At 46.0% G+C, this 14179-nt stretch overlaps 1 protein-coding gene across 1 annotated transcript in view; it reads right to left on the reverse strand.

The window, feature by feature from the left end:
* The window catches only part of RIMS3 (regulating synaptic membrane exocytosis 3), a 240738-nt gene that overhangs the window by 44122 nt on the left and 182437 nt on the right, over positions 1 to 14179 (reverse strand). The window contains exon 4 of the mRNA XM_075336120.1: positions 13230 to 13342. Coding sequence (XP_075192235.1) covers positions 13230 to 13342 — 113 coding nt within the window. The remainder of the gene's footprint in view (positions 1 to 13229; positions 13343 to 14179) is intronic.

The raw sequence follows: 14179 nt of genomic DNA on the forward strand, positions 1-14179 counted from the left end.
ACACATTTTGGCGTCACGAACAGGATCGAACCCATCCACTTACCGGTGGAAGTGCGCCTTGTCCCGTCCGTCAGCGGCGTCCCGCTGAGGAAAAATCTCGAAGTCCGCCATTTTAGCCGCCATTTTAGGTGCCAAAAACAACAGCTTGGCGCCTTCTTCCCCGAGCGGCGGGCGTGAAAAAGAGGCTCCGCCCCCTGAAAACGTGGGCGGAAGCGAAGCTCCAGAGGACCGGAAGCGAAAGGAAAACTTTAAAAGTTGCTAGAAGGACTGCTCCCGAGTACCAAGGGAGAGCAGTAGGAAGGAACTGCAGTTCATGTGACCAGGACTGTAAAGGCAGGGACACCAGGACTTTGCCTAATTCCGTTCCTGGACAAGCAGTAGCCGCAACCCCGATGACATCTCACCCGGCTCCGGCAGTCCGCCCGGCCGCAACGGTGATGACCTCGGCTCCGGCAGTCCGCCCGGCCGCAACGGTGATGACGTCGGCTCCAGCAGCCCGCCCGGCCGCAACGGTGATGATGTTGGCTCCAGCAGTCCGCCCGGCCGCAACAGAGGTGGCACCTGATTGGAAGTCTGCCTCAGATGCGGCGCCTGCCGCTCCCAGGTACCCCGTCCTGGCTGTGGAGCAGCCGGAGTGCACCTGCAGAGAGGAGGAGCAGGCCACTGAGAAATGGGGCTCTCGGCAGTTAACGAGGCCGGTTGAAGCTGGCGCCGAGGGCATCTGAGTGGGCCTGGCTCCTGAGCAGGAGGCAGAGCACGGGACCCGTGCCCTGTACTGGGAGTGGTGGCAGCAGCAGTGGTAGCGGAGCATGGACGGCTACCTGCAAGTTAAAAAAAAGTTGACTGTTTTATGGACTGTCACCCCTGTTGAACATCCTCAAGTTCAGGAGAAGGCCATCTGCATCGCAGGTGTGGGGTGGCAGAACAGTTTAAAGTTTTAGTAAACGTACCTCCCGATGTGGGAAGATGTATAGTTGTAATGTGTGCACTTTCTTTTTCCCGTTACAATAAATGTCGGTGCCCAGACAGCCCGAGGACGGGCTGTGTTTTACCAAGGGGGTGTGTGACGCCCTGGCAAAACCAGGGTGTCACAGAACCTGCAGACATCCAGCAAAGTGCAGGCCATTCTCCTCCTTGGTAACCTGATCCCACACCAGTGCAGCAGGACAGACCCCCCCCAGTGTAAGAGCTAAACTGAGCGGGAGGGGAGGGGCTGGAGCAGAGTGTGTGGGGAGAGGGAGAGGAGCCCGGAGTTGTAGCTCCCGGGCTGCTACAGAAGTGTGCTCCAAAAGGGTCGGGACAGGCTGTTAGTGAGGAAGAGACTTGAGGTGACCGGGGCAGGGTAGTGGCCCGCCGGTATCGAAAGAGATCCCGGATCACTGCAGGGGAGTGGACTCCCCGTTCCTGGCTGAGGAGGAAAGAAAGAGAAAGAGTGGAGAAAAAGGCACCTGGCTGCAGGGAAAGAACAGGGGCTGCTGCACCATGTGTGTGACTTAAACACTCTCCGTACCGAAGGCTGCGGACTCCGGCAATTTCTGGTTAATTCCTGACTCTGAGTGAATTTTCTTGCAAAGCGAGCTGTGAGTAACAACATCCCCCGCTCCAACCGGGCGCACAGCTCTCAGACGGTCTCCATCTCCTCTCTGCACCACCTCACCGGGGTCCCGGGACACCAACACCCTACCCGTGGAGGGAAATCACCACCTTGCTACCCACCACCATCCCCGGGATCCATTTACCGGCAGCGGCGGTGCTCCGTTACCTCACCGCACACCACGGGTGGCGTCACGGACAATCTCCCTTACCTAATCCCCTTCTTACTGTGGAGCCTGGGATCACAGACTGGGTCACGCCCTCGTGATACCCACAGAAGTGACCCCGTGGCCCGGATCTGAGTACCCCTTATCCCAGGGCGACACATTTTGGCGTCACGAACAGGATCGAACCCATCCACTTACCGGTGGAAGTGCGCCTTGTCCCGTCCGTCAGCGGCGTCCCGCTGAGGAAAAATCTCAAAGTCCGCCATTTTAGCCGCCATTTTAGGTGCCAAAAACAACAGCTTGGCGCCTTCTTCCCCGAGCGGCGGGCGTGAAAAAGAGGCTCCGCCCCCTGAAAACGTGGGCGGAAGCGAAGCTCCAGAGGACCGGAAGCGAAAGGAAAACTTTAAAAGTTGCTAGAAGGACTGCTCCCGAGTACCAAGGGAGAGCAGTAGGAAGGAACTGCAGTTCATGTGACCAGGACTGTAAAGGCAGGGACACCAGGACTTTGCCTAATTCCGTTCCTGGACAAGCAGTAGCCGCAACCCCGATGACATCTCACCCGGCTCCGGCAGTCCGCCCGGCCGCAACGGTGATGACCTCGGCTCCGGCAGTCCGCCCGGCCGCAACGGTGATGACGTCGGCTCCAGCAGCCCGCCCGGCCGCAACGGTGATGATGTTGGCTCCAGCAGTCCGCCCGGCCGCAACAGAGGTGGCACCTGATTGGAAGTCTGCCTCAGATGCGGCGCCTGCCGCTCCCAGGTACCCCGTCCTGGCTGTGGAGCAGCCGGAGTGCACCTGCAGAGAGGAGGAGCAGGCCACTGAGAAATGGGGCTCTCGGCAGTTAGCGAGGCCGGTTGAAGCTGGCGCCGAGGGCATCTGAGTGGGCCTGGCTCCTGAGCAGGAGGCAGAGCACGGGACCCGTGCCCTGTACTGGGAGTGGTGGCAGCAGCAGTGGTAGCGGAGCATGGACGGCTACCTGCAAGTTAAAAAAAAGTTGACTGTTTTATGGACTGTCACCCCTGTTGAACATCCTCAAGTTCAGGAGAAGGCCATCTGCATCGCAGGTGTGGGGTGGCAGAATAGTTTAAAGTTTTAGTAAACGTACCTCCCGATGTGGGAAGATGTATAGTTGTAATGTGTGCACTTTCTTTTTCCCGTTACAATAAATGTCGGTGCCCAGACAGCCCGAGGACGGGCTGTGTTTTACCAAGGGGGTGTGTGACGCCCTGGCAAAACCAGGGTGTCACAGAACCTGCAGACATCCAGCAAAGTGCAGGCCATTCTCCTCCTTGGTAACCTGATCCCACACCAGTGCAGCAGGACAGACCCCCCCCCAGTGTAAGAGCTAAACTGAGCGGGAGGGGAGGGGCTGGAGCAGAGTGTGTGGGGAGAGGGAGAGGAGCCCGGAGTTGTAGCTCCCGGGCTGCTACAGAAGTGTGCTCCAAAAGGGTCGGGACAGGCTGTTAGTGAGGAAGAGACTTGAGGTGACCGGGGCAGGGTAGTGGCCCGCCGGTATCGAAAGAGATCCCGAATCACTGCAGGGGAGTGGACTCCCCGTTCCCGGCTGAGGAGGAAAGAAAGAGAAAGAGTGGAGAAAAAGGCACCTGGCTGCAGGGAAAGAACAGGGGCTGCTGCACCATGTGTGTGACTTAAACACTCTCCGTACCGAAGGCTGCGGACTCCGGCAATTTCTGGTTAATTCCTGACTCTGAGTGAATTTTCTTGCAAAGCGAACTGTGAGTAACAACATCCCCCGCTCCAACCGGGCGCACAGCTCTCAGACGGTCTCCATCTCCTCTCTGCACCACCTCACCGGGGTCCCGGGACACCAACACCCTACCCGTGGAGGGAAATCACCACCTTGCTGCCCACCACCATCCCCGGGATCCATTTACCGGCAGCGGCGGTGCTCCGTTACCTCACCGCACACCACGGGTGGCGTCACGGACAATCTCCCTTACCTAATCCCCTTCTTACTGTGGAGCCTGGGATCACAGACCGGGTCACGCCACCGTGATACCCACAGAAGTGACCCCGTGGCCCGGATCTGAGTACCCCTTATCCCAGGGCGACACATAAACGCACCAAAAATGGATGTGCATTTTTTACATACAGAATTTCAGGATCTAATACAAGTCTATGTGGAAATTCTGCATAGAAGACTCAGTGTACCAGCAAGAGAAATTGACATGCCGCGGCTTGGAAAAACGCACCTCGGGTGAGTTTACGCATCGTAAAACAGCAGCACAGTGGACATGAGATTTCTATAAATCCGATCCACTTTGTGTGTACTGTAAAATGCTGCATTTTTGAAGCAGCAAAAATATGCAGCATCAAAAATGCAAGTAAAACTGATAGTAAGAAAATTCACGCAGGGTGTTTTTGGTCAGGTTTTGCAGCGTTTCTTAGCTGCAGATTTGCCTTGGTTTTATGCAAATCCATGCTAAAAACACTGCTTTTTACAGTCCCAGCAAAGTCTATGAGATTTCTGAAATCTTCATGTACATACAGTACACACAAACAAATCAGGATTTTTTTCCTGAATGTTTTGACAAATACCTGCGTTGTGGGTCAGGGTTTTAAAGAATGAATATGTCAATTCTTGCAGCATTATTGCAGCGTTATTGCTCCCACAGAGAGCAATGAGAAAGTGCCAATACCGCTGTGAAACCTGACCCATGAAGTAGTCATCCGGTTTTCATCAGGTTTTGGTAGCAAAATCTGATGAAAAGTAGGATGTGACCGCACATGACAGCGTGACACACAACTCCTAATCACCTGACACTGGAGTCAGCTGATCGGGAGTCATCTGAACTCATGACCTCACAGCACGTACACGCTGCGATGGATGGAGATTAATAGCAGTCACTGCCAGCTGCCATTCACTTGTGACCGTGTGCGGGCTGTAAGGTCAGGAGTTCAACTGAGTTCAGATCAGCTGACTCTAGTGCCAGCTGATTACTTGTTCTGTGTCCCCCTGCATCCATAGCAGTGGCCATAAAAAAACACTCCAAAACCGCATCAAAAACGCACCAAGAACGCCATAAAAAACGCCATAAAAACCGCACCAAAACTGCAGAAGACTGCCAGGAGAATTTCTGCCACAAGATCAGGTTTTGGTCAGGGAACAACCACTGCACACACGCCCTGTGTGAACATAGCCATATACCAGTCATCTTGCTAAGACAGAGCCAGTACAGGACTGTTTAATCTGACTACTATAAGGGTATGTTCACACAGGGCTTTTTTGGTAAGTTTTTGCTGCGTTTTTTTTTAGCTGCAGATTTGCCGTGGTTTTATGCAAATCCATGCTAATAAAAAGCTGCCTTTTACAGTCCAACTAAAGTCTATAAGATTTGTGAAATCTCATGCACACACACACAAACACCCGCAGATTGTTTTGTCAAATATCTGCGTTTTTGCTGCAGATTTCAAAGAATGAGCAAGTCAATTCTTTGCAGTATTTTTGCAATGTTTTTTTATTGATACGACCCATTTTGTAGAAAAAATGCACCAAAAACGCCACTAAAAAACGCACCAAAAACGCAAGTGACTCAAAGGAGATTTCCTGCCATAAGATCAGGTTTTGGTCAGGAAAAAACTTACCAAAAAAGCCCTGTGTGAACATAGCCTTAATTAAGCACTTACTTTTGCATATCCAGATTGTCACGGCCGGTGTCACACTTGCATATGAAAAATCGGTCCGATTCTCATGCCGGAGAGTAGGATGATTTTTTCTCACTTTTCATCCATGTGCTCTCAGTGTGTTGTCAGTGTGCAATCCGTTTTTTTCCTCAGCAGCTGTTACTCATTTACAGTCATGTACAGCAGCATTTACAGTGTTCTCTGCTACATGATAGAATTAGAATTATTTTCCTCATAACCATATAATGTGTGTGGGTCTACAGATCCCCGATCTGGGGTCAATCTTTAGCCACCAATAACTCCATTATAACAATACGACAAGGAGAACCGGAGTATACTGTATAGAGTCCAAAATGTATCAAAAAGTTTTATTAAATATTACAATACAATTCTCAAGTGTAAATTGATCAAGAATAATGGCCATGATAAAATTAGATAAAATCAGCATGGGGGGAAAACAACATCTGGAAATGGATCAAGAACATGGTAACAATACACTGCACTGATAACATATATAAATGACTTCGATGGTAAGAATACTAGGTGAAATTATTGGTGGATGAACAGTTTATATAACATAGTTCATGTGAAAATACCCCAATGTAGACCACTTGGTCTATATTTCTGGCAAAACGTGCGTCAGTAGGCTCAGTTGCTGCTACATTTGGGAACACTCTGCTTGTGGATCTTGCCATGCATCCATTCATGGATGCACATAGTACTCTTGCTGATTACATTCATATGACCATATGATATATGTTACTTATATGTTACCTAGGTGATTCTTGCTTAATATCTAGCACTGCATCCATTTATAATTGAATCGATTTTCCATGTGTAAACAATGTATATATTTTGTGATTTGTACCCACTTGGCTTATATGTTACCCCCCCGATTGGGGTATTTTCACATGCACATGTTATATAAACTTTTCATCCACCAATAATTTCACCTAGTATTCTTACCATCGATGTCTTTTATATATGTTATCAGTGCAGTGTATTGTTACCATCTCTTGATCCATTTCCAGATGTTGTTTTTCCCTATGCTGATTTTATCTAATTTTATCATAGCCATTATTTTTGATCAATTAACACTTGAGTATTGTATTGTAATATTTCATATAAAGTTTTGATACATTTTGCACTATATATACTCCGGTTCTCCTTGTCGTATATTTACATGATAGAATTGTATGCAGAAAAACAGAGGTCACTAGGATAGTCCGTGTGCTGTCTGTGTGACATCCGTTTTTCTTTCGCACCCATAGACTTGCATTGGAGAGTCTCGCACGAGACATTCTAGAAATCGCAGCATGCTGTGATTTGTTCCTCAGTCCGATTTGAGCTGAGGAAAAAAAAGCAGATCGGAGCTGCCTCATTGATTAACATTGATCTGAGTGCAATGCGAGATTTTCTCACATTGCACTCGTGCGAGTCAATCGCAAGTGTGACTCCGGCCTTACTCTGAAATACAGCATTATTCTTTTTGTGAACTCTAATGGACTTAAATCCCACTGATGAGGTTGATTAAGCCATCAAAAGAAATTAGCCTGCAATGGAAGATCATGGAAGGAATTAAATGTAGGGTTTAATTGGGCACAATAGGGTTAGGGCAGCTGAATGAAACCAATTGTAGATTACACCTGTATTTCTACAACTCACTTGTGAATTATCCTTTGTCTATACTGTTATTTGAGTGACTAAATGTTTATATTTCTTAAGACTTTTGTCCAGGAAGACATTATAAAATTTAGCAAATCACTTTACTGGAAGATTTGTCATCGTTCCTGTAAAAAAATATGCATGTAAGTCGCTGGTTTGTAAGCGACTTGCATGCAATTTTTCTTTTTTACAGGAATGAAGACAAATAAAGTGGTTTGCAAAGATTCATAACTATCCATGCTTTACAAAATTATTAAAAAAACAATGAAGGCTTAGTTACTCTTTAAAGGTGTTATAAAAGAATGTAATCTAATATTCACCAGCACGTAACAAAGAGGTTCACTTGTCCTAGTCACATGTCCAGACAGGGTGCAGTTTGAAGGAACACAGCTCCCAAGACCTGTGTCTCAACTATCAAAAACACTGTTACACGCACGCAGGCATGTGGATCCATTGCGCGATGGACTGGGTTTACCCTGAAGGGGCATGACTAAGTACCTACCAGGTTTTCACCAGAGCTATTGATGGTGAGGATGGACTTAGCTGCTGGTAGACACCAGGTACCACTCGTATCAGGTCTAGTCCTTAAGAAGGCACCATAATAAGTCCATAGTGAAGCAGTTTCAAAATTTCCAGACCATGATGAAGGCGTAGCATATCTCTGAAACGCGTAGTCTGGGACACCATGTTAATTTTCTACCAGCCATTCAAATGTAGTGTTTTTTTCTAATCAAATTAACAAATACATTTTAGAATTTATTATGAGAATTTTTTTTTTTGGCAACTTGGATTCGCTGGAAATTTTGAAACTGCTTCACTATTTGCTCCTGGAAGGGCATCGACCCTACTTAGTGCGGCCCCATAGGACATAGACGCTGCATGAGGGATCTCTACTGCCAGTAAGCTGTCCTTTTTTCTTTTTCGATAAGAAGTCCATACACCAGTTGCTGTAGTTGGCCGGGCCCACCAATTCTGACCCATAAGTATACAGTGCAGCCCAAGTAGATAATCACGCAGATCTTAACACAGGTGCGAACACTTCAGCCACCAGTAATTAACACTCACCATCAAAAGGAGGGATGGCACGCACGCTGGAGCACTATTTCCGATACCACTTTAATCAAAGTACAACCCGGACGTGTGTGTTGTCGGAGAGATAATGGCGATTAAAGTGGTATCGGAAATTATTTCCAAAATGGGCTTACTTTTGGGAGGGGGAGAGGGTTGTTCTGCTGTTCTGGTATATTCAGGGTCTCTGCAAAAGGTGTACACAAACCAGTAAAGCAAAATTTGACCTTCAAAAATCATATAGAATTCCTTTGTTCTGAACTGTGCCATGTGGCCAAACAGTGGTTTACATTAACATATGGGCTATCATCTTGTTCAGCAGAAATCGCGCAATTGTGTGGTCCATTTTTAACTATTACCCCTTGTCAAGATAAAAAATTGCAGCTAGTATAATATTTTAATAGTAAAAATATAATAGATTTCCATGGCCCAATGCAATAAATTTCTTTGAGGCACTTGTGGGTTCAAAATACTCATTACACCCCTAGATGAGTTCCTTGAGCAATGTAGTTTCCAAAATGGGATCACTTGTTTTTCCTGTTCTGGCACCTCAGGGACTCTGCTAAAGTTGCTCACAATATATTTCCCATAAAAATCTGCGGTCCTAAAGCCAAAGGGGCACCCTTCTTTTCTGTGTTCTGCCCAATCTGTAGCGAACAACCACATGTGGCGTATTGTTGCGTACAAATGACAATTGTAAGAAACATTTTCTACTATTACCGCGTGTGAAAATGAAAAACTCGATAATGAAAAAAATGTAAGTGTTGGTTTTCAAGTCCAAATGTTATAAGCATCTGTGAAGCACATGTGGCTTCTCGAGGGATATCGTTTCCAAAATGGGGTTACTTGTAAAAGGTTTCTGCTATTATGACACTTCAAGAACTCTGCAAATGCCATATGATTTCTGTAATGTGTTTCAGGCATATTTGAAAACTGTGGGCTTGGTCATCAAGGCCAAAATTGCCTCTGTCACTAAGGGGTTAAGTTACGTGTATGCTAATTGTTAAGCTTAGGGCCCTTCTTCAGTTCCCTTGAGAACAATAGTCCAAATATTTGTTCCTTTTATGGGACAATGATAATTTCTGGAAATTTTATTTGCAGCCTTTTGTGACTTTTGATCAAAATGTTTGTCTATGTTGGTGCATAGTTCTGATGTGCAGTTTGCTTCATATCCTAAATAACCTTTATCTGTTTAGAAAAAAAAACTCTCCCAGATTCCAGGAAGAGAAGACAAATTTCACTGGCACGGCTGAAAAGGTTTCTTGTGTTTGACGCCAGGATTCTTCATCATTAGAAGGAGCCCTGCAGTATAAACACACATTAAAGAGGACCTGTCACCAGGTCAAAAGTAGCTGCTCTCTTATTTTATTCCCCCTTTTTCCCTTAGCATTCTATTGTTTTTCTTGCGGTTCCAGAGACATGGGCCTTTTAATTTGGTGCTAATTTTAATAGTCTTTAACAAGCAGGAATGACGATTAAAGTAATAATGCTGAGAATGCTTTGAGCCTCACACCCTTGGTAAAGACCATAAAAATTAGCACTAAAGCGGGCTTTACACGCTGCGACATCGCTAATGCGGAGTCGTTGGGGTCACGGAATTCGTGACGCACATCCGGCCGCATTAGCGATGCCGTTGCGTGTGACACCGATAAGCGATTTTGCATCGTTGCAAAAACGTGCAAAATCGCTAATCGGCGACACGGGGGTCCATTCTCAAATCTCGTTACTGCAGCAGTAACGAGGTTGCTCCTCGTTGCTGCGGCAGCACACATCGCTGCGTGTGACGCCGCAGGAATGAGGAAGCTCCCCTTACCTGCCTCCCAGCCGCTATGAGGAAGGAAGGAGGTGGGCGGGATGTTACGTCCCGCTCAGCTCCGCCCCTCCGCTGCTATTGGGCGGCGGTTCAGTGACGTCGCTGTGACGCCGCACGGACCGCCCCCTTAGAAAGGAGGCGGTTCGCCCGTCACAGCGACGTCGCCGGACAGGTATGTATGTGTGACGGCTGTTGTGCGGCACGGGCAGCGATTTGCCCGTGTCGCGCAACAGATGGGGGCGGGTACCCACACTAGCGATATCGGGACCGATATCGCAGTGTGTAAAGTAGCCTTAAGTAAAAAGGACCATATCTGGAAATATCTGACCACATAAATATATGGAAATATATGACTTGAGACTACCTTCATTTTATGGACAATCATCTCGGCTAGCTCATGCATAAATTTGACTTGCAACTATTTAGCATACGATTAGTTATGCATATACTTGTCATGTCAATTGTTACTGTTTTGCTCCTTAATATCAAAGTTTAAATTATTATTATTTTGTTAGTATTTTGGAAATCTACCTTGGGGTGTGTGCCCATGATCAGTGTTTGCTGCGTTTTGGACGTAGCATGATTCAGCTGCGTCCAAAACGCTGTGTTGCACAGTACAAGCATAGTGAATGGGTTTTCTAGAAATCCCGTGCCCACTGTGCTTGTTTTTTCCACAGTAAACACTGACCTGCGGTGCATCTCTCCAGACCGTAGCATGTCAATTGTTGGCTGCAGAATCACATGCGTCTTCCGTAGGGAGAACACAAGCGAGAGACTGCATCGCACTGAACCCTGATCGTGGGTACGAGCTGCTGCGGTCTCTTGCATTCTCCTGCGGAGGAGACACGCGGCCCGACAGGTCAGGACCCACTGCATCTAGGACGCAGTGAGTCCTGATCGTGAGCACATACCCTTTGGCTTTCAACATTGCCTGAATTTTTCTTAGCATTTTCTCGATCAGAATCAAACATGTTTCAACCGAAATCTGATCCCTGGTCTTTTCTACACCTTCCCAATATTGGTGCATACTGGTCAACTCACTTGGGTATAGGTACAGCTTTTTCTTCAACTATACCCACAAGTGTTGATTGAGTTGAGGTCTGGGGACTGGGGGGTCAATACAGCACCTCTACTTCATTGTCATTGAACCATTTCTTCACCAATCTCAACATATACTTCAGGTCGCTGTCCTGGTACAACACTATGTCATCCTATTTTACCCATAGTACTCAAGTGTGCAAAATAACTTGTCTTGTAGGATACTCACTTAGGTCAGCATTGAGACTACCATCGATCCTGGTCAAGTATCCAATGCCATATCATCAGGCTTTCTTCACTGAATTTGACAGGTACTTAAATTTCTGGATCCATTAACCCCTTTTTACTTTGTTTCTTCCAGACCCATTTGCACCCATCAGAACCTAGTCAATTGTCTTTCATCTCATCGCTCCAAATCACCTATTTTCAATCTTCTACTGTCCAAGTTTTGTACTTTTTTCCAAACTCGAGTCGACGCTTCTTGTGATGATATTGAAGTTGAGGCTTCTTCACCTTTTTTGACCCGCCACCCCAGACTTGTGTAACGTGCGTAACACTGTGATTGCATGGACGTCTGTGATCTCACTATTACAAAGCATACGAGTTACCTCCACTGCTGTATTTGTCACGCCAGAACTAATAGACCTTGTGATGAGCTGACTTCTTGACTTTGAGTTTTTGCCTGGACGTTCACCTCTTGGCTTTTGAATGGATGGAAGGACTTAATTTCTAATTCTTCCAACTGTCATGGCACTCACATGATGCAGTTTGGCAATTTTCTTGGCTGAGAGACCGCCAAGTCTTGGCTGAGATTGATGAGCTGGATGATGCTGTTTCTTTTTTCTTGAGACATCTTCATGGCTTCCCCTCGTTTCGAGCCATTGACTTTCACTTGGGAATCAACCTAATAACACACTGAACTATTGGGGAATCTGAAAACAGGTTGTAATTTATAATATATAGGAAGAAAACGATTTTTCAAACGCCTAGAACAAAATAGTACCAATGCAATGACAAGACAAGAATCTACATAACTAATTGTATGCTAAATAGTTACAAGTCAAATTTATGTATGCGATAGCCAAGATGATTGTCTATAAAATTAAGGTAGTGTCACACTCAAAGCTGTAGTGGATGATGAGATATATAGCCTGAAAGTCAAAAGTTTCAAACATTGTTACCCTTTTGCTTGTCACTGTAAGATGATGATATAATACTATTGGTGCAAATGTGACGATTTTTACGTTCTTTTTGTTATTTATACATCTTTTCATTGGTTTCATAAAGCACTACATTACCTACATTTTGCAGTATTTTATCCTGCCTGTGAGTATTCTACAAAGACCTTTGTACATGGAGGTTCTTGCTAGGCCCAACTGTAATAGCAATCTATCAGCACCCCATGCCTATCCAATTTATGTATATCAGCTCACCGTGTACACGCTCACTCCTGGCCTCTCCCTGGAGCATGGACAGGCACTGCCGCAGCCCAATATTGCAAATAGAAGAAAGAAGGAACATCCAGCTCTTCAGGTGAGGAAAGCCATGGTCTTTATTTTAGCATGCAGACAACGGATGACATGACCAGCACAGCACTATGCGTTTCAGGTGAAATAATCACACTTAATCATGATCATAATTAAGGGTGATTATTTCACCTGAAACGCGTAGTGCTGTGCTGGTCATGTCATCCGTTGTCTGCATGCTAAAATAAAGACCATGGCTTTCCTCACCTGAAGAGCTGGATGTTCCTTCTTTCTTCTACCCCATGCCTATGCAGGGGTTGGGGGTAACAGCCCAACTTCAATGACACTCTATCAGCACCTCATTCCTATGCATTGGATGGGGTGACAAAGGAAGGTTCAGCCTTCTGTCAAACCAATTATATGCCACAGTCGCTATTGACAACTGCATCCAAGGGGTTAAAATCTCAGATCCAGAGCTTGCTCTTATCCCGGTCATTACAGCTGTATGTTACAGCAGAATCCCTCATGTTGATATACAGGGACAGAAATAAACTGTGATACAGTACAGTGATTCACAGTGAAATGTACAACCATTAACGTCATGGGCAGGAAGGGTTTTAAGGAGTTGAACCATTATAACCTTTATATACTTTTATACAATTTTTCCAGCTGACCTGGAAATCAGCTAATCACATGGAGAGATATAAATTCGCCAATTTGTGAATGCGCCATACAATTTAGTGGAAAGGCAGCAAATGTAACATGTGTACTCACCCATGGGAGGTGTAGCAAGAGTTTGTCTTCCCACAATTTGTGCAGGTCCAAGTCCATCTAGAAAGTTGCTGAACTGACTCTCTGCTCCTAATCGTGTTGTAGGGAAAATAAATCTGCAAATCCAAAAAAGAAAACTTTCTGAATATTAAAGTGATAAAAGTTATAGAACAACTGAGAGTGTTGTAATACGTATATTCAAGTGGAACAAATCACTCTGAGGAAGCATGTGCCATGGAAATATTTTTACATTCTATTTTAAAGGTCTCCATTAAAACAAGAACAGAAGTTAAGGTTATCTTTCCGGCAAACATGCCAGCTTGTATGACAACCACAATGGATGAGTGAAAAAGCCTATTCTGCTAAAAAATCAAAAAGGTCCGTGGAGCCTCTGTTAGGCATCTCGACACGAAAACTAGCCAGATATCCCTCCGGGAAGGACCTAGCCAAGGAGTGGCTATTTTTAGGAGACCACCATAACCACCATACTAAGTGGCCCTTTTAGTCAATATCCAACTCTTGACGAGTTTAAGGATATGACAATGGAAATACCAAGGCCAGGTATCCATACACAGACAGTTGTTTTGGGGTACTGCCCGTCATCAGTGTGGAGTAGGATTCTGGCCAGATGGGAGCAATGCCTAGAAGACCAGAAAGACAAAACAATCATTGATTTCGAGGAGACCAGCCAGAGAAAACACTGCCGGCAGCCAGAAAAGGCGCTCAACACAGTGAAATCCTAGGTGTATGTATTCTGCTAAAAAGGCTCTGACAACACAGAATGAATGTTCAAGCCAACTACAGGTGCCCGGTGCATCATGACATGGCAAAACAATTCAGTGCACCTTCCCACCTTGGATATCTAAAGGGGTTGTCCGGTCTAAATCAATAAGCCTGAAGTCAGTCTATCTGACTGACGACTTGTGAATCCTCACATCACACACACTGTGCAC

The sequence above is a fragment of the Anomaloglossus baeobatrachus genome, chromosome 2 (genome assembly GCF_048569485.1).
Source record: "Anomaloglossus baeobatrachus isolate aAnoBae1 chromosome 2, aAnoBae1.hap1, whole genome shotgun sequence".
Taxonomy (NCBI): Eukaryota; Metazoa; Chordata; class Amphibia; order Anura; family Aromobatidae; genus Anomaloglossus; species Anomaloglossus baeobatrachus.